The sequence below is a fragment of the Pyxicephalus adspersus genome, chromosome Z (assembly GCF_032062135.1).
Source record: "Pyxicephalus adspersus chromosome Z, UCB_Pads_2.0, whole genome shotgun sequence".
NCBI lineage: Eukaryota > Metazoa > Chordata > Amphibia > Anura > Pyxicephalidae > Pyxicephalus > Pyxicephalus adspersus.
This window is the reverse complement of record NC_092871.1, coordinates 73,036,384-73,056,512: the sequence shown is the minus strand read 5'-3', so window position 1 is coordinate 73,056,512 and position 20,129 is coordinate 73,036,384. Positions and strand designations below refer to the sequence as shown.

Genomic DNA, 20,129 nt, shown 5'->3' with positions numbered 1-20,129 from the left:
AAAAGGAGTGCGCTTCTTCTTGACACTAACATGGACCTGTAAGGCTGAGTTCATACTTCATTATTTTGGCCCTGTGGCTGCCCAAATAAGTGAAGTGTGCAGTGATACTAATAGCGACGCCTGTCATCTGCATGTCATACTGACTCACAGTACTATTTCACTACCACAGCAGACTCCCTATGCGTGTTACTGCAAGGCACAGTGTTCTTTACCACTATCAAGGCTCTCTGCAGCCTGGAAAAAGCCCTTTTTCAATGCGATTCGCCGCAAATAAATTCGGATCGAAGCAGATCTATTCGGAAAATTCAGCGGTGTACGCTTTCCAATCTGCAGCAGTTCGAGTCAATGGAACACTCTCAAACTATTTTTATATTTCTATATGGTAGTCGTCAGGGTTGTCCATTGTCGCCTTAAATTTTTTTCCCATCCTATAACCTTTATTCTGTACTATTTTTTCAGACCCAAACATCTCTGGTGTTCAGGGGCCGGGGGTACACCAGATGATAGCGGCCTATGCAGATGACTTGATTTTTACAATCACCAGTGTTCTCCCCAGCCCCTTTTAGCTGGACGCACCACCCGCCACTTTTCAGCAATCATCCAGCTGTTTTTGGGTGGTTACCTAGGAGTTGGGTTACAATACAGGGGCTGCCACCCGCCTTTAATTTCTTCCCGTCTGTTTTAAAATTCTGGGTTGAACGCTGATCACTAACCCAAATCTCTCTCTACCTAATCCCATTTGCTCCTTGAAGACTTATAGTTCATTATCTAAATTTAAAATGTATGTCTAAATCCAAAGCTTTAAATGTTTCACTTAGTTATACTCTGCAAAATCAACTGGAATAGTCATTCTTTTTTTTTTCGATAGACACGAGAAGCTATTAAGTACCTAGGTACCCAATTAAATTTACCTCCTATCCTGTCAAAGGCTGATTTAAAGGAATAGGGGTCCACCATACTTTTGTAATTTAGGTGTATTAGTGTGCTAAAGATGAATGTACTACCCAGATTGTTGTACCTACTCCAGACACTGACTTTTAAGATTCCGTCATCATTTTTCAATAAACTCTGTTTAGAAATTTTTTGTTTCATCTGCAGAAGAAAATGTTTTCACCTAAATTGTCACTTCTTATTTACAGTCTTTAAGGGGACTAGGGGTTCCTAACTTTTATCTATAATATTCTATTTAGTAAGTTGTTGACTGGTGTAGATACTCTCTAAACAGTCCTATTGGAACAATCATTTAGTAGAATGCCACAATGGCCTCTGCCCTGGATTATGGATTCTTCTTACATTATTATTAATGTATTATGCCACATTGGGAACCATGTGGGAATTTTGTAGGAGGTTTTTACCAGTAACCACCCTCCCTCCTTAGCCATCACCAATATATCCATTATTAGGCAACTCACCTTTCCCACTGTGGTTTTACAGCCTATCGGTTTTTGAAACACCAGACCTAGATACCAAAAAAAATGTCTTGATGCCATTGACTGACAAATTTCATCTAGATTTCTGAAGATCTTTGCAGCTGTCCTACGTTCTTAGAAAGCTTTCATATTTGAGGAGTGGTACTTAGAGGTTGGGATCAGTTTTACCCTAAAGCAGAGAGAACGTTTTTTTATCCCTATCACACAAGGCCACCATTAGTAGCAGGATACCGAACCCTGGATTCAAAATTATTTCCTGATTCACAAAAAATACCCGAGGCCTCAAATCTATGTTAGAGATGTGGGGCAAAGGTTTAACTATGTTTCAACTGTTCTAGTATTGACAAGTATTGCAGAAATGTAAAAGACTTTAGGATGTTCCAGCTTTTTTCTTATTACACCATAATTCTTGCCATCTGCAGGCAAGCCATAAATACACTCTATTCTTTGACATCTGGTTGCAGCAGCCAGATCATCTATTTAATCAGTTTTTCCCCATAAAGCTGTTGTTGTGTAGGCTTACTGAGATCATGCAAATGATGGGATCTCACATATGAAATGCAAGGCACCAATAATTTCAATACTTGGTACAAGTGACAATAGTACTTGAAGTCACCCTGATTATGACCGATACCTGATTACCAGAAATGCATAAGTGTTCATTATCTATTCTTGGCAATACTGTAAAAATTACCTGGAATACCATTTTTGTTTCATTCTTTTTGTGTGACCAATGGTATGATATTTCAGAAACAATTGTGTATTTGTTTTCTTGTAACATATACCAACAGATGTATACATTTGCATGTGTGATTGAATTCTATTACAGCTTACATGGAGGCTCTTCTAATAACCTTTTTATTAAAAGGATGCATACCTGGGTATAATACTTGAACACTGCCTTGATTTTTTGCCTGTTCAGCGCCTCCAAAAACCCAAATGCTCCCTGGATTTCCAGTTGACATAAAGCTAGCATGTTCATAACGTGGCAACATACCATCCCAGTCTGGGCTATCCCATTTATAGGTATCTGTAAACAAAATCAAATTACATTAAAACGATAGTAGGTAACATAGGATCAAACAATTTATTATGCCGAAAGAGAAAGTTTACTTCGTTCATGATCTGATTAGGCAATGTCTGCATGCATTCATTAACATGACAATACCTGATCATGACAAATTTGTATGCATAAATCTCTATAAAACAGGTGGCACTGCAGAACCTATTGCAACCTAAAGGTTGACAAGTGTTTATGTTGCAGAGTTTGTCATTTATATAGATGACTTAGTAATCACTTGATCTTTACCACTTTGAATGGTTACTGATCTTGTGATACTGATCTGATCAACTGATAGTTGTGTCAACTATGTTGAGAACTACAAGTCATGCGACTGGGGAACATTTAAATACCAATTAAGGACAGAAAGGAGCATATGTATTACCACCCCTGGGGAATGTGGGACTTCGCAGGAACATACTCAAAATAATTATTTTTTTTTCCTCTTTAACATACATAAAGATAAACAGCTTTATATCAGATTTGTTTCATATTGGTAAAAAGACTCAACAAGGAATGCCCACTATTACCCCTTTTATTTATACAATGAAAGGATGTTATGCCTAATCTGGTTTCACACGGACATTTCGGAAATTAAAGTACTTAAAATACTGAATTATACTGAAAATACTGAACACAAGACCTCTTTTACATTTAACATTTTATTCAAGGGGGTGAGAGGAGAGCCAAAGGTATGAAATAACACATTTATTCAACATATCCCCCCTGAGACTGATGCACTTGCAGTGCAGTGTAGTTGCAGCTTTTCTAGATCGTTTAAATAAAAGACCTTTGGCTGGGCCGCAAACCAGCTCTCAGCAGCATCTTTGACGTCAGAAATGTCCTAAAAACGTTGCCCCTTCAGGTGTTTCTTCAAATTGGGTAACAGATAATAGTCCGAAAGGGCCAGGTCAGGTGAGTAGGGGGGATGGTGGACCAATTGGAAGCCCAGGGTGTTTAATTTGGCAGCCACAAAGTTGGACGTGTGCGCAGGTGCATTGTCCTGCAAAAAAAGGATCCCTTTGGTCAACTTTCCACGACGTTTGCCTCCTTCAGCTGGTCCAGGAGGTTAGCATAATACTGTCTGGTGATACTAGAGCTCTGAGGTAGGTAGTCCACCAACAGAATACTGTCTTTGTCCCAGAAAATGGACGCCATGACTTTTTTGGCTGATTTATGGGTTCGAGACTTGCTGTGGCGCCATTCCTTTGGTTTCAGGATCATAGATGTGGAGCCAGGTTTCATCCTCAGCCACTAACCTAATCAAAAAGTCCTGTGCAGCTTCAAATGAGCCAAAACGGCTTTGAATGCTTCTTCTGATCACTGTTCAAACATTTCCGCACCCACTTTGCTGAAAGCTTGGACATGTCTAGGATAGTGGTAATAACAAACCCAACATGCCCCAGAGAGATGTCAAGTATCTGGGCTATCTTTTTTGCAGATATTCGCCGGTCCTCAATAATAAGCTCATGGACAGCATCACAGATTGCTGGGTCAGTTGAGGTTAGGGGGCGTCCACTGCGGGGTGAAATGCCCATTCTTGAAACGAGATTTCCAGGTCTTGACAGTGCTGTAGAGGGAGACACTTCTCCCCCAGTGCGACTTTTCAGTGTGAAAGTCCTTTGCTGACTTTTCCTGGAGAAACAAAAACTTAATGACGGCCCTTAACTCCAACGACGTGAAACTTGCTTGTGCCTCTGCTTCTCACTAAAAAGAAAAAACAGTTTTAAGAATCGCAAAGATCTGCACAGTTACATACTTACATATTAAGCTGTCATATGCCCCCACACTTATTTTTCTATTTCATCTGGAAGGGAGCAAAGCCAGGAACTTCTCAGGACCCCCTTCTAACCCTCCTCCACAAACAGAAATTGTATTTAATTATTTTTTAATGCAACAAACTGCGGCGATCAAGACTGAATGGGAGCACAGAGCCTCCAGGGATACCTTTGTCACGCATCCCAGGGGTCTCTGGCTGCAACCTCTGCGCATGCCCAAAAGGGGCATTTTTTCCACTAAGGGGAAAGAGATGCCGATCTTACACATGCACAGTGAGATTGTATCTTTTTTTCCCCTTTACAGAGGGCTACATCCACCATTGTCACACCTGTGCAGTGCGAGATTGGGTGACATAGCAAGAAGAGAAGAATGAAGATGTTGGTGTCCATTTGACTGTAAATCTCACTTCTTTTGAATGTCTATGTAAAAGGGCCTATTTTGAAACTCCCTATCTCCTACATACTTTATACTGAAACATCTGGCTGATGAGTTTGTTCCACTAAAAGAACAGAGAAAGAAATGGAGACTCAACTAACTTTGTCTTCGGAAGAAAGACAAGAAATTGTGTCTATAACATATATCTTTATTTCTTAACAAGTGTTAAGAATTATTTTACACAATTTTAGCCAGGTGATATAGCACACCCATGATGCTGCATTTACAATCTCAGGTAGCAAAAACCTGTTGGTAATGTTTTTTAATTCTAAAAATACAATAGATGTGCATATACCACATAATTGGAGGACCCCCCCCCCCCCCCTTACCATACACACATCTCATCACTGGCACTGTGGTTTCACAGAATCAATGACATAATTGACATCGAAAACCACTCTTCATATACTGTGTAAACATTGATTTGCTTAAGAATGACTTGGTTCCACTGGATACATTTTTATTTGAAAGTGACATCTTGTCTCTTACACCCCACCTTCCATTTGTGTAATGTAAATCCTACTCATTTTTCACTCTCCCCCCTATCCAATTCAGTATCTTAAATTTCTTCAATTCCAGAATGTTCGAGGAAAAACAAAAGGTTACTCCTTCAGTCAAAAGACACTGACCCTATATGTGGATTACTGTTTAAGTATCAAAACATATATACTTGGGACACTTACTGAACTCTATGTTCATTAATTACAGTCTTTCTCCAATATTCTTCTAACATCAATCTGAATTTTTGATATAAACATGATATTTGGGACAAAGGAGCTTTGCTATTTCTTGAGGAAACTAAACAGAGAATAAAAAAAAAGGGTAAGTATCCATAATGTGGTCACATTTTTGATTGATGCATGGGATGGTGAGAGTAGCCTCTGTTCTTCCTCCAGCCTAAGTGAACTTCATGTTGGTGACCCTGGCCAGAATGTAGCTGAAAAGGCTCATGTACTGGCAGTTGTAATGGGGTCTGAACTGCAAAGCCACTAGCTTGCAGGAGCCATTATATAGGTGGTTACCCAGAGGCTGTTGAATGGCAGGTGTGAACAAAAGCCAAAAACAGGAACACCTTGCAGGGCCAAGCCTCATCAGAAGCAAGTGGTCAGTGAAGTGTAGAGACAGGAGATAAAGGTGTGCTGAACATACAAAGGGAAAGTTTCCTGAGTAAACTACGTACACACTTCCAATTATTATCGTTGGAAAACGAACGACGAACGATCCTGCACGATATCTACGAACGATCGTATAGCACCGATCCTGCACATAGAGATAACGACACGATCGTTCGTAGATATTGTACACACAATAGATACGATCGTTTGAACGATAGAGGAACTATGTGCACGACAGGAAAGTGAACGAACGTTCGTTCATTACGCATGCTCAGCCCATGGACGATCAACGAACGACCGTACACACAAACGATGTTCAACGATCGTCGTCCAATCCGATCCGCCGGTCCGGTCGTTCGTTTCCAATGAGTTTCCTCGTTCGTCGGCGTCGTTGGTTACATTTTTACGAACGATTTTTTGCCCAATCGATCGTTCGTCGTTCGATTGGAACGCTAAAAATTGGAAGTGTGTACGTACCTTAACAGGTCAAAAAAACAGTTGAAGGCCCCAAAATCAGTGAGCGTTCTTTCCACTGATACAATAGCAAGAACAAGAAGAACATGAGCTTGACTAATTCCCAGGGCATAACTTAAACAGGTAAAAACAAGTCAGCGGAAAATGCCCAGCTTTTCTGAATAGACATGGATTAGACTATCAGCAATGAAGGCCATCTTACATGGTAAGTGATAGATAAAGAAGATAACCGTGTCCAAACATGTTTGAATTAGTGGTAGATGCTGAGGTGTTACTGGAGGGAGATATGGCAGACAGAAAGCAGCAACTATGTAGGGTGGAATTTGTTTCTTCTTGCACGCTGATGTTCACATGATTGTCAGTCAACTTGGACAACCAAGAGAATTTGGTAAATAAGAGTTCTGGGAACCCCTGCTTTGCAAAGTTCATCCTTTGCAGGGTCAGAGTCCCAGACAAAACTTGTAACAAGCTGGGCCACCCCATGCAGGATACGAACACCATTCTCTAAAGTCACCTACATAGCCCTCTGTTGGTCTACAGACCTCTTGGAGATTGTAGCCCGCAGGGTGATGAAGCCTCTGGGGGCACTACAGCTTGCACAAAAATAGTGTGAGCCCTGAGAAGGGCCAAGGTTCAGAGTCTAAGCAGTAATTAGATCTTATCCAGAGCCTTTATTGGTGAGGATGTTGCAATGCTGGTTAATGCCAGGTTGCAGTCCTTAGGCACACCAGAGTGGGCAGGATGATAGGTGGTACCAAATCACTAGGCAGAAGAATTGTCAAGGAAGGCTGGGGTCAAGGCAGGCAGCAAACAAGAGAGGTAGGGTCTCAGGCCAGGGGGGAAATACCAGGGATCCAAGAAATAAATAAGGTAACACAGGGGCCACCGCAGACACAGGGAACACAGGAGACACTGGAAGAGATAGGAGGCACAGGTGGCACGAGGATAACTACAAAGAGGAACATTGGAACAGCACAAGGCAAGTGGCTGGGAAACAACAGACTGGGCCACAAAGAGTTAACACAGGAGCTAGACAGGAAAAGCACTGAATTAACCAATACTCCTGACAGGAATTGGAAGCAGGAATAGTCAGAAGTGAGAGATGAGAAAAGTGGTTGAGGACTAATGGTTTTAGCAGAGATATGTGGAAAGAGTGGGGTAACTTGAGATGTGGAGGAAGGCATAGCTTGTAACAAACAGGATTAACTATACCTGAAATGACATAAGGTCCAATGAAACGAGAAGCAAACGTCAAAGAAGGGACTTTGTAACAAATGTTCTTCGAGGAGAGCAAGATTTTATCCCCAGGCTGCAAACAAGGTACCGTTCAGCGATGCGTGTCTGAGAGCTGCCCATTTCAGATGCTCACAGGTTGAAGATCAGATAATAATAAAGACCCTCTGCAGGGCACTGAGTGGAGATACTTCGGCAGAGCAGGGTATAGGCGACAGGAGGCGAGGATGTTTGCCGTAGACAACGTAGAATGGGGATTCTTTGGTGCTGGTGCAGACATGGTTGTTGAGGGTGAACTCTGCCCATGGTAGCAGAGCTACCCAGTCATCATGGTGGGCAGATACAAGGGCTCGATATTGCTCCAAGGCCTGATTAACTCTCTTCGTCTGCCCATTAGTCTGCGGGTGATAGGGTTCGGAGAACTCAGCAGAGATGTCTGGGGATTTGCAAAAGCCTTTCCAAAAGCGAAAGGTAAATTGCACCCCACAATAAGATACTCTATGTGTGGTCATGCCGGGAACCCTAAACATTTCACGAAAGAAAATTGGCACCAACGCAGCTGCTAATGGTAAAGCAGGAAGGGGTACAAAATGGGCCATTTCGGAAAAGCAATCCATGACCACCCAAATGACCATACAGCAATCAAAAGGTGGAAGATACGTAATAAAATCCATCAACAGGTGACACCAAGGCTCCTTGGGAATGGGCAGAGGAAGAAGTGGTCGCGCTGGCACACAGGTAGATTACTTGGTCTGAGCTCAGACAGCACAGGCCTTTTTATAGTCAGTCACATCTTTACAAAAGTTGGGCTACCAGTAGTGGCGGGAGAGAAAATTGTAAATTCTTTGAATACTTGGGTAAACAAAAAGTTTAGAGTCATAAGCTCAAAGTAATATTTTTGAGGAGGCAACAAGATTTTACCTGGGGGAATAGCAGATTTCTGAACAGAGGTCAAGGCAAGGATACAGGCTGGTGGGATGATAAACTCTGGCTTAGCCATGGTCTCGGAATCCTGTGAATCGAAGGAGCAGGAGAGTGTGTCAGCTCAGTAATTAGCAGAACCAGGTGATTAAAAAATCAAAACCTGAAAAGAACATAGACCAACGAGCTTGCTAGGGGATTGAGGCGACGAACAGACTGTAGGTATTGGAGGTTTTTGTGGTCTGTGAAAATAGTGATTTTGTGAGAAGAACCCTCCAAAAGATAGCACCATCTTCTAGAGCGAGCTTGATGGCGAGGAGCTCCTTCTCTCTGGAGTGTTTTTTTTCTGCAGGGGAAATTTTCCTGGAAAAAAACGCACATGGGTGTTAAGATCCGGTGGGGGTCTGGTAGTGAATAGCTTCCTTTCTAACAGAGGAGGCATCAACTTCAAATGAGAAGGGCTTGGAAAAATCTGGCCTAACAAGAGCTGGGCCAGAAAGATAAGCTCGCTTCAAGGCATGAAAGGCCTCAATAACCTCCGAGGGCCAGTTCTTAGGATCAGCATCCTTCTGAGTCAGTGCAGTGATGGGAGCTACCAGCGTGGGGTAATTTCTGATGAATTGCCGGTAGTAGTTAGTGAACCCCAGGTAACGATGAGTAGCCTTAAGGCCGCAGGGTAGTGGCCAGTTGGAGATGGCCTTAACCTGCTTGGGATCCATGAAGAGACCCTCCTTGGAAACAATGTAGCCTATGGAAGGGGGACCTGTGGGCATTCGAACAGGCACTTTTCTGCCTTTGCATAGAGTTCATTGTCTCAGAGCCTTTGAAAAACCAAGCTGACACGCTGTCTGATCTACCAGAACCCCCAGATCCTTTTCTATTCCTGACTCCCTTAAATGTATACCCCCTAGACACTCTGAAGCATGCATGTTGTTAACCCCCAAGTGCATAACTTTGAACTTCTCAGTATTAAATGTCATTTGCCACTTGGCTTCCTAATTAAACAGTACATTCAGGTATGCTTGTAGATTATAGACATAATATGTATGGTGTCATCTGCAAACAAAGAAATTGTACTTTTATTTCCCAAACAGTAAACGTCCTAACACTGAACCCTGAGGTACACCACTAATAACCTCAGACCATTCAGAGTATAAATAATTAATCACTACTCTGTGGATGCAGCCTTTAAGCAAGTTCTCTAATAATTTAAAGATTAGCTTTTATAAACCTATTGACCCTAACTTGTGCACTGTTTGTGGGGGACTATGTCAAATGCTTTTGCAAAGTCCAAGTTCACTATACAAACTGCTACTCCACTGTCTACCTGTTTACTTATTTCCGCATAAAAAGAGAGTAAATTTGTTTGACAACTTCAGTCTTTCTTGAATCCATGCTGACTATCACTTATTATAATATTTTCTAGCAGAAACCCATTTGTGGTTCTTTATCAAACTCTCTAGGATTTTTACTTGGTAATTATTTGTATCCCTTTTTGAAGATAGGAACAACATTGGCCTTACGCCAATCCATTGGCACTAAGCCAGTGATTAAAGAGTCTCTAAAAATTAGAAACAATGGCTTTGAAAAAACTGAGCTTAGCTCAGAAACCCCCACTGGAAGTCTCTAAACTTCTTGAACGCCTCACCAACAAAAGACTCACAGATTACCTGAGCACCAACTCTCTCCTCAACCCCCTCCAGTCTGGTTTTAGAGCTGCCCACTCCAGTGAAACAGCCCTTACTAAAGTGGCCAATGACCTCATCAGAGCTAAGCCTCAAGGCAATTTTTCCCTCCTCCTTCTCCTTGATCTTTCCTCTGCTTTTGACACTGTTGATTACCCTCTTCCAATACAAATCATGCACTGCATTGGTATCAGTGACACTTCTCTCTCTTGGTTTGCTTTCTATCTTTCTGACCACGTCTTTTAAGTTTCTTTAAATGGTAACTCCTCCACTCCCACTCTCTACCGGTTGGTGTTCCCCAAGGGTCAGTCTTTGGACCAGTTCTCTTTTCTCTGTACACCTCCTCTCCCAGCAGTCCCATATCCTTCTTTGGCTTACAGTACCATCTGTATGCTGATGACATTCATATCTATCTGTCCACCCCTGACTTGTCTCCCTCAGTGCTGGATAAGGTCTCATGCTGACTGTCAGCCATCTCATCATGGATGTCTGACCAATTCCTGAAAATCAACCTGGATAAAACAGAACTCATCATCATCCCCCCTCAAATTCCAAATCTCCCCCTTACATTTTTCTAACTGTTAACAACACTGTTATTCGTCCCTCCCCTCGGGCACGTTGTCTTGGTGTCACCTTTGACCCTGCCCTCTCATTTACCCCACATATTCAGAACATTTCCAGGTCCTGTCACTTTCACCTATGCAACATCTCGAAGATCCGCCCCTACCTGTCCCCAGAGACCACCAAACTCCTTGTACACGCTCTTATCATCTCTGATTACCTACTACTGACTTCTTCACTCATAACTTCATCAGACGCACGGCTACAAGACTTTTCTAGAGCTGCCCCAATTCTTTGGAACGGTCTTCCCCGTCCTATTTGGCTTGTTCCTACTTCCTGCTCTTTTAAAAGAGCACTCAAATCCCATTTTTTCAAACTTACCTACCTACCTATCTTCTTCTGTCTTTTGAAACAGTCACTATTTCCCACCACTACATATCTCCTCTCCTATTGTGTGTAATTTCCTCCACCTACTAAATTGTAAGCTCTTCGGGGCAGGGTCCTCTTCTCCAGTGTCACTGTCTGTATTCATTTGACATTTGTAACCCCTATTTAATATACAGCGCTGCATAATATGTTGGTGCTATATAAATCCTGTTTAATATTAATAATATTATGTGGGAAAGGGACCTTAATGTTACATTTTTACCTGAGCAACGGGAACGGCTTCTATATATAGGGCATAAAGCTGCACTCAGTACAAATATCAGGAACTGAATTACAAATTACTCACACATTGGTACAGGGTACGGACAATTCTGGCTAAGATGTATCCTGGGGGTGGATGATCGCTGTTGGAGTTGTAGAGGCAGGTAGCCTACTCCACATATTTTGGGAATGCACTGTGTTGTCCCTCTTTTGGTGGCAGCTGTTGATGAATTGACAGATGTAAATATCTGCAACAGGTGGAAATTTCCGGAAACTGGTTGAAATTTCATATGATTCTAATATTATTGTATATGACACTTTTTAGTCAGGCTAGTAATGCCAGTCCCTCATCCCCCCTTTTTTCATGTTATGTCTATGTTGTGTCTCTTGTCTTTCCTCCCCTCCCTCCTCCTTGTTGGGTTTGTACATGTTTATATTATTTGAAAATTTCTCAGTAACCTGTCATTTCACTTCTGGTTTACCTGTAGAATGTTTATTCTTGTTTGGTTTTTATGATTATGTGACTCTACATTCTGTATTGTTTTCTTTGACTGTTTACTGAATAAAAATAAAATACAAAAAAAAGGAAACCTTACAAACGTATTGGTAACCCTGTGTCACACACCTTCCTCACTAAAGTGCTGGCACCTCTCTCCTGTGCATGCGGGCAGTTCTGACCCTGAGCATGCCTGCTCTTCCTGTTTTTTTCACGTTTGTCCAACCCACCAGCAAATCACAAAATAGCCTCTTAGTCATCCCATTTAGCTAGCTCAGACACAGCACTCTGCGTTCCTGCAACGCATCTCCACTAGTGCCGAGCCCCTAGCTTTGCTGAGCTAATTCCTGTAAACCTGTTGCCTAATTCAGGGTTTCCTCTGTCCAGCTCCTGTGTTAACTCCTTGTTGCACAGTTCCTTTTTTCCAGCCAATTCCTGTGCTGTTCCAGTGTTCCACTCTGTCTGTGGATATTTCTGTGTCACCTGTGCCTCCTGTTGTCCTCTCTTGCTTGCTGCCTGCCTTGACCCTGGCCTTCTTTCACAATTCTTCTGCTTTGTGATTTGGTACCGTGTATCCTCCTGACCACCCTGGTGTGCCGCAACCTGGAAGTATCCAGCAGCGCAACATCCTCACCACTAAAGGCTCAGGAGAAGACCTGGCTGCTGCTTAGACTCTGCGCCTTGGCCTTTCTCAGGGATCACACCACCTCTGTGCAAGCTGTAGCCCCCCTAATGGCAATGTCTCCCCAAGCGTGACACCCTGTTTATGTGCAATTGCACCAGTATGGTGGTATTTTGAGAAGGGAGATGCAAGGGTTCGCCCAGCACACCCACTACAAAGGGCAGTTTTGGTTGGGGTTTCCCAGCCTTTATTGATATTGCTTAAAATGCCAATGACATATTTACCTGTCCCTTCTCTCCACAGTAGATACAGAGTCCCTGAGACTGGCAATGACTTCTTTCCTCTTGAGATAACAGTCTAGCCCTCAACAGTGAGTGGACTGGGTGGTAAAACTCCAGGCAAAACTTTAGATGTGGGTGGCTGTGTATGGTGGGTATGACTGTCAATGGCCATTTTCTTTGCTCTCTTTTTGTCCCTGCTTTTTAGAGGTCCTGTAAGGAGGGTAAGCTGCTGGCGATGATCCTCTTATGTTTAGAGGATATGCTGTAGTCTCATCTTGCTGTGTATCAGTCAAACCAGAAAATCAAAGTAAATTGTTTTTGTAACAGTAGAATAATGCTGTACAATTAGCGTTTTTGGTAGGCTGAATTTTTGAAAAAGCCCTAGGTGAAACTTCCTGTGCTAGGCTTTTCTTGATTATGGCAGTTGGCTTACCATTCTGGGTCTAACCATTTATGGTTCTAAGGAATTTAAAAAATTCTACTCATCTCAGAAGTCTCAAGCTATGAACATATGGCAGACGATATCTGTCATATGTACAGAGGTCTCTCAAATCCAACAGGAGAGCACAGTCGGGTGGTACTTTCTTGCTTTTCCCTCTCGCTTTCCATAGAACAGAATAGTGCTGTGTGTACAGACTGTTGCAGTTTTATACAAAAAAGAGTTTGTTACACACTTCAAGTGAAAACATCCACTGCTGTCAAACAAAAACACACAAAAGATAATTTAGGAGTAGGCAGCTCATCATAACCAACTTGAAAACAAAAACTTTAACCTGTAAAAAAGGAAAAATATAAAGACTAGGCCCATGTAGTTTTAATGTTTTCTCCTTTAATATTATTCAAGATAACGTTTTAAAAAGAACACATCATGGATGTATTCAGTCACATTACTTTTACTGGCATTTCTTTTAGTTACAGATTTAACCTTTTAGCAGCTGTATCATGTGCTATAGGTTTATACTTGATTATACTTGAAGTATTTTCCTGTATTTTCATATAAATATATGTACTGTGGTTTTAATTCAGATCAGGTTACATTTGAGTATGTAGTGTATGTACCTTGTATGTATAGTATGTATGAATTTGAATATTTAAAAATATATATATTAAACATCTGCATTACCTAAATTTATGATATGAGCATCAGAAAAGCAGCAACCAGGATCAGCTCCACCAATAATTGCTATGCTTCCTTTTCCACCTTCTTCAGCAGCAGGTAAATACATGCACGTCTGACCAACCCGTGGACTTGGAGCAGTTCCACCAGGTACAAAAGCATACCTACAAGATAAATTTAAATGATCAAATACTTAATATTAGCATGTATTGCCAAGCTGCAATTTCTAAAGGTAGCAAAGTACTTTCTTGTATTAAGAGGAATAAACTGCACAAATTGTATAATAGAATAAACTGTGACAAAATTCTGACCTGTACAAAGCATTGGTCAGACCACACCTGGCATATGCAGTCCAGTTTTGGGCACCAAAGGATATTGCAAGAGTGCAGAGAAGGTCAACTAAACTAATAAAAAGAATGGAGAAGCTCAGCTATGAGGAGAGATTATCTGAAATAAACCTATTCTTCCTTTGAGAGGTGTTTAACCTACTGGGCGATTCATTTCTGTCTGGAATTATATGTCTAAAAGCGGTACATTGTCTTTCATGAAAATGTATTTTACAGTATAATATAATAGTTTGAGTATAATAAAGTTTGAAACACAAAATCACGTCAATATAATAAATTGAATAAATTAAAAAAAATAAATTTATTAAACTTTGACATGCTTTTGTGTTTCAAACTTTATTATACTCATACTATTATATTATATTGTAAAATAAATTTTCATAAAAGACAATGTACCGCTTTTGGACATATAGGTCCAGTATATTGCATTCAATACATTTTGAATGCAATACAAAATAATTTGAAATTCCTGCTGCACCCCAAGTGACGGCTGCACGCAACAACGTTGCTAGTACTTCAGGGGAACAGCAGCGCACATGCCAGGGGAAAGATCGACAAAGAGGACACGGCCAGAGAATGGCAGGACACTGGAGGATGGAAGTGGGACCAGGTGTTTATTTTTTTAGCTACTCCAAGTTGGCTCGGGGTTACCGCCTTCAGCAGGTTTTTTTTTACCCTGAGCCACACCGCCCAGGAGGTTAATCAGGGATATAATCACCTTGTATAAATGGTTCACATAGGGAACTCACTTCACAATTTTTTACTTTAAGGTGGTTTTAAAGAACAAGAGGGCACTCTTTGCGCCTGTAGAAAAATAAGTGTAAGCTCCGAATAAGGAAGGAGTTCTCCACAGTAAGATTTTTGAAAATGTGGAATAGGCTCCCTCAGGAAGTAGTTTTACCAGGTTCTAAAGATTGCTTTAGGAAAAAGGGGGAAGTTTTTCTAGAGACACAGAATATAACTGGGTATTAATGTTTTAAAGTAAAGACAGCAGAGACTGTTGGTCCAGAGGACATCTGATTGCTTTACGGTATCAGGAAGGAAATTTTCTCCCACTGGAGGAAATTGAACCATGCTTTATCAGGTGTTTTTTTTCCCTTCTTCTTGATGAACTGTGGGGCAGTCCCAGGTTCACATCTCAGCCAGGACACTATCTGAATAGAGTTTGCAGGTTTGTCCCACGTCCCATGCGTGGGTTTTCCTCCGGGTACTCTGGTTTTCTCCCACATTCCAATAATTGGCTTCCCTCTAAGATTGACCTTAGACTGTATTAAAGCTTAACATACATAAAGACATTGTCATATGACTGAGGTAGGTGCATTAGATTTTGATCCCCTTTGAGGGTTAGATAGTGACATGACTATGGACTGTGTGAAGCGCTGTGAAATATGTCAGCGCTATTCAAATACTGTGTAATATTAATACCTGGGCATATATGGTTTTATTTGGGATATGTTGGTTTGTAGTATGTTTATTTTCCTAGTGGTTGAACTTGATGGGCTTATGTCTTTCTTTCCACCTGACTTTGCACCATAACTTTTATATATACTGTGTATAATGCACTTTAATAGATCCCAAACTCCAGGCTAATAAAAGATGACATACTGCTTTATTCTGAGGTGACCCTTAAAGTCCTGTAGTACTATATTCTTTATAGGTATAATTTACATCAGTGTTTTTGAGGGCAAGTTTCAATAACAGAAATGTATAACACTAGTGTCAGCTAAAGTGGAATTACAGCATTTTTCAAGCATTTGAACCTCCAGCAAATCAGAAGTAAGTCTGGTAAAGAGCAGATTCACACAAAATAGACTGTGGTTGTTAAAAAATTTCACAGGTTTGTGAATCCATCACCAATACTTGCAGTGCTCTTTGCAGAAAGCAACAGTGGTCTATCAGTTTCGAGCAATGTACAGTATACAGAGTCTCCCAAACTTTCAGCTCAAACACAGGAATCTCCTGCGAGTTTTCTCAGGACATTTCCTGAGGAGCCACATGTTCTAATGGAGTATTGGATTAGGGTGGCCTGACCGCAGACTCACCCAATCTCATCCCAGGCCCAACAGGATTTTTCTAATCAGACTCTCATCCGAATATTTACCAATATTCTTAACCAGTCTTCCTTGCAGCCTATGAGGACCCCAATCCACTTCCTTGGTGACACATATCACTCTCCCACCACCTTATTACCCAATCCTAATCATATTTGACTGTCACATAATGTTTTGTCACTTTAAATACCCTGCAAGTACAGGTACAAATATCAGGAAACTAGCAGAAATGCACTGATTAGCATTTTCTTTTTCCCCATTAAAGGAAAGTACATTTTACCCTATATAATAGGGTTGCCTACTCTTTTAAATAAGAAAAAAATTATTTAAGGTATGCTATAATTAGGAAGAGGGCTCTTAAGTTGAGCAGGGAATAATATGGTCAGATTGTAAAAAACAGTCTTTGATGTAGAACACTGTGACATAGGTGAAAACATGAAATGCCTGTAAAACCCTTGTTTTTAGGTTGTCCAAGATCAGCTGTCCCTTTCTGTAATATTGACCTGCCTGACTGAGCATTTGTAAAATTCCTTTCTCAATCAAACCCCATGAATTCAGTATCTTTTATTACTTGGAAATAAGTGCAAATACCCTTGAAGCCCGTGGCTACTTTTTAGAATGCTCGTTTTAAAATGCTCTTTTTAGAATGTGTTCATTTATAGTTACCCCATTGTGCCACAGAGAACCACATCAATGATACACAATGTGAGGTATCATGAGGCATACAGTTTTCTGTTTCAATAGGTTGAAATAAACAACAAAACATTCTACTGAACATGGGCAGCTGTTGGTGAGACAAACTGCCAAGCCTTCACAAATGTCTGTATTACAGCTGTGGATAGGATAGTTAGGTTTTTCACCTGATGTCTTGTACATCTTTTTGGCTTAAGCTGCAATACAACTTCGAATATATCCTTCTGAATGCTTTTCTCAAGCCAAGTAAATACCAGTCGATATACCCCTACCTAAAAAGCCTAATCCTCATGAATTCCCACAAAATATGAAAAAAATACAAAACAGACATGCACAGCCAAAATCAGGTTGGGGACTTGACATTTGGCTAATCCATAGGGTACCATATACACATCGCAAATGGACTTTATTGAAGATCTCATTGATGGAATCATGCAAAGAAGTATCCAATATTTGACCCCGCTGGTATATGAGGGGACAAAATCAAACTTCCAGCTGGTGACATACAGGATAGGGGATGGATGGATACTGCTACAAGTAAGGGCCAATAAATAAGGCCATACTCTTAGTTAAATGGTCACTACCACAAATACACTCAAATCATGTAAAAGATAGGGAGGAATCAGCATACCTAGGAGTAGATTGCACTGCTTTAGTTGGGGATTTATTTAAATAACTCAGAGAAGGAAACGTGAAAGATCAAACCTGGTAGAGGGTAGTAAAAAGAAAACCCTAGATATCAACCAAAACAACAGTCATCAAGACTGGGTAGAAAACAGAAACCATTACCAAAAGCTGCAAGGGGTGTGTGGAGACATCAATCTGCCAGAGTATTTGACACCATTCCATACCTACAGTGAGTGATTAAGTGAGTGGCAGTGGTTAGAAGTCCAAAGAATATTATAATTCGCTATGGGGAAAGGCTAGACTGGCTTTCAGGCTTACCCACAATGGGATGTTCAAGGTAGAATGACAGGCAGATAGAATATTTGGGTAGCACAATATTAGTGTGAAGTGTTAGCATCTGCCAGACTTGATATTTAGGTAGGAAACAAATCTTTCTAGAAACGCTAGGACCATATTCACATCATATGAAGTTAGGAAAGGCCCTTTGCAGTGACCGCAATGGGATAGAAATTGGAAGAACCTGAAATGGATATGGCCTTCAAAAGACAATCATCTTCAGGGCAGCTATTCTTCCAAACCAGAACATCTTATCTTTTTGTTTGCCTGTCCTAAGTAATGATGCTGGAAATGTCACCACAAAGAAAGCATTTCAAGCCTAAACAGTGGTCTGTCTTGAGAATGTCACAGAAGTTTATAACTGCTTGAAAAAAAGAATAGATCAAGTCGGAAAGATGAGTTTTTTTAAACCTGGCCTTTGTACCTGAAAGTTACTATTATATGAGATATGAACAAAGTCTAAGTCCTATGACATTGTGGAATGTATTACTTTTTCATTTCTCAATCCCAGAGTGACTTGTCTGAAAAAGAATACTAGCTGCAGCCTCTCTGAAGATAGCAGGACCTCCCCAGACATCCACCAATTAAAGCCTTGGAGAAGGTGTTTAGGTTTAGTATTAGATGTCCCTTCAATAGAAGTGTTACCACTCTGCCCATATACCATTTGTTTAGCAACCTGAAGCATCCCTTTAGCCGTGAAGTTCCACCTTTATCGGTATTTTGTGACACGACACTGACACTGTGCACAACTGAAGACAATTTTGCAGATAGGATCCTGGACTCAATTCTATTCTGCTATTAGCTAATAGCGCTAATAAAACCACCCTTTTTCTGCCACTTGCTTAGTGATAATTTGGTCTAGGTGAAGGCTACCTGGGGGCTTCCCCATGTAGCCCCCTGGTGTTTGGAGAACGTTTGAAAGAGTAGTCAGTGGCAATAGTGTGGTGAAGACTCCACAAATCTTTCTAACAGATGTTCAGGTCAGATCTAAACTTGTTGGTTTGAAGACACCTATTGACCTTGTGTTGATAGAAACAATTAATGTTAATATTTTTACTGTTCAGGATTTCCCTGTTGCATCTCAATATGTTTCTTTTGGTTCTAAAGAGGTATGTTTAAAGACTATTGACATTTTCAGAAAAAAAGCTCACTTGGATATTCATAAAGCTGTGCATCCTGCAGTCATGTTTTATGGTTTATTAATGCCACTGCCCAGATTTTTTGTAGCAGATGAACAATGTTTACAGACTTTTGTAGAAATTGCATTAAATATGGACATAAAATGAGGAATGTACGAAGGTGATTAAAAGTGTGAAATGTGGCTCTGAGAACCATAGTGCTACAGAATGTGTTAAAAGGTGTGATTTGTTCTATATAAAATGGAGATGCCTGGGTTCCTCTTATAAGTAAGATGTTACCATTATGTTTTTTGCACTTTATGTACTGTTGTATATGTATATGTCACAATGTTTTTAACACTGTTTGGTTTTTCTTGTATGAACCTTGGTATTTCTCAATAAAATTATTTTAAAAAAACAAAAAGTGTGATTTGTATAATGACACATTTGGTTATGGACTGCCCTAAATAGGATGGACATAGAATATACACTTTACTGATGCTGTAGCGCAGGGCTGCCCAAAGTGTAGATTGCGATCCACCAGTCCTTCTCAAAGGCAAGCTAAGTCGATCACAGAGCCCTGCCTTACCCTTACCTGCTATTTGCTAGCAGCCGGGCTGCCCGTCTATAGGGATGCTGGGGGTGTCTTACTGTGTGTGAAAGGCTCCATGTAACAGTGGGGAGAGGAGAGGGAGGCAGAGAGGGCAGTCTGAGGTGAGTAGTGCTGGGCTGTTTCTTGTAGTGCAATGTCTGTGCAATGTTCTGCTATTCAATGTCTCATTAGCTCCAGTCACTTCTGTGTCATACTCGGTATATATATAAATAAATATATGTTTAGCATTTTTTTTGTTGGTAGATCATTTTGACTTGGTCACTTAAAAAGTACAACTGCTACAGTACAATCTTCAGAGAAAGACACTATTTCTAAAACCATCTTACAGCTGAGGCAATTATTAGCTGATCTCCCTGAGGTGAATCTGGCCCTGTGTGATAGTGGTAATAAAAACTATATGATAATGCTTGCTTTAGATGTGTATGTAAATGTGTATGCCCCAATGAATAGAAGGGAGAGAACTGATTTTTTTTCTAAGACCTGACAA

At 40.8% G+C, this 20,129-nt stretch overlaps 1 protein-coding gene across 5 annotated transcripts in view; it reads right to left on the bottom strand.

Annotated features, from left to right (window-relative positions):
- RABEPK (Rab9 effector protein with kelch motifs) overlaps positions 1-20,129 on the bottom strand; it is a 78,561-nt gene that overhangs the window by 32,303 nt on the left and 26,129 nt on the right. For 4 of the 5 annotated variants that reach the window (XM_072430163.1, XM_072430166.1, XM_072430162.1 and 1 more), the window contains exons 3-5: positions 13,864-14,021; positions 11,427-11,561; positions 2,308-2,460 (exon numbers count right to left, since the gene is read on the bottom strand). In XM_072430163.1, coding sequence (XP_072286264.1) covers positions 2,308-2,460; positions 11,427-11,561; positions 13,864-14,021 — 446 coding nt within the window. The remainder of the gene's footprint in view (positions 1-2,307; positions 2,461-11,426; positions 11,562-13,863; positions 14,022-20,129) is intronic. The other variant, XM_072430165.1, reaches the window with a different exon arrangement.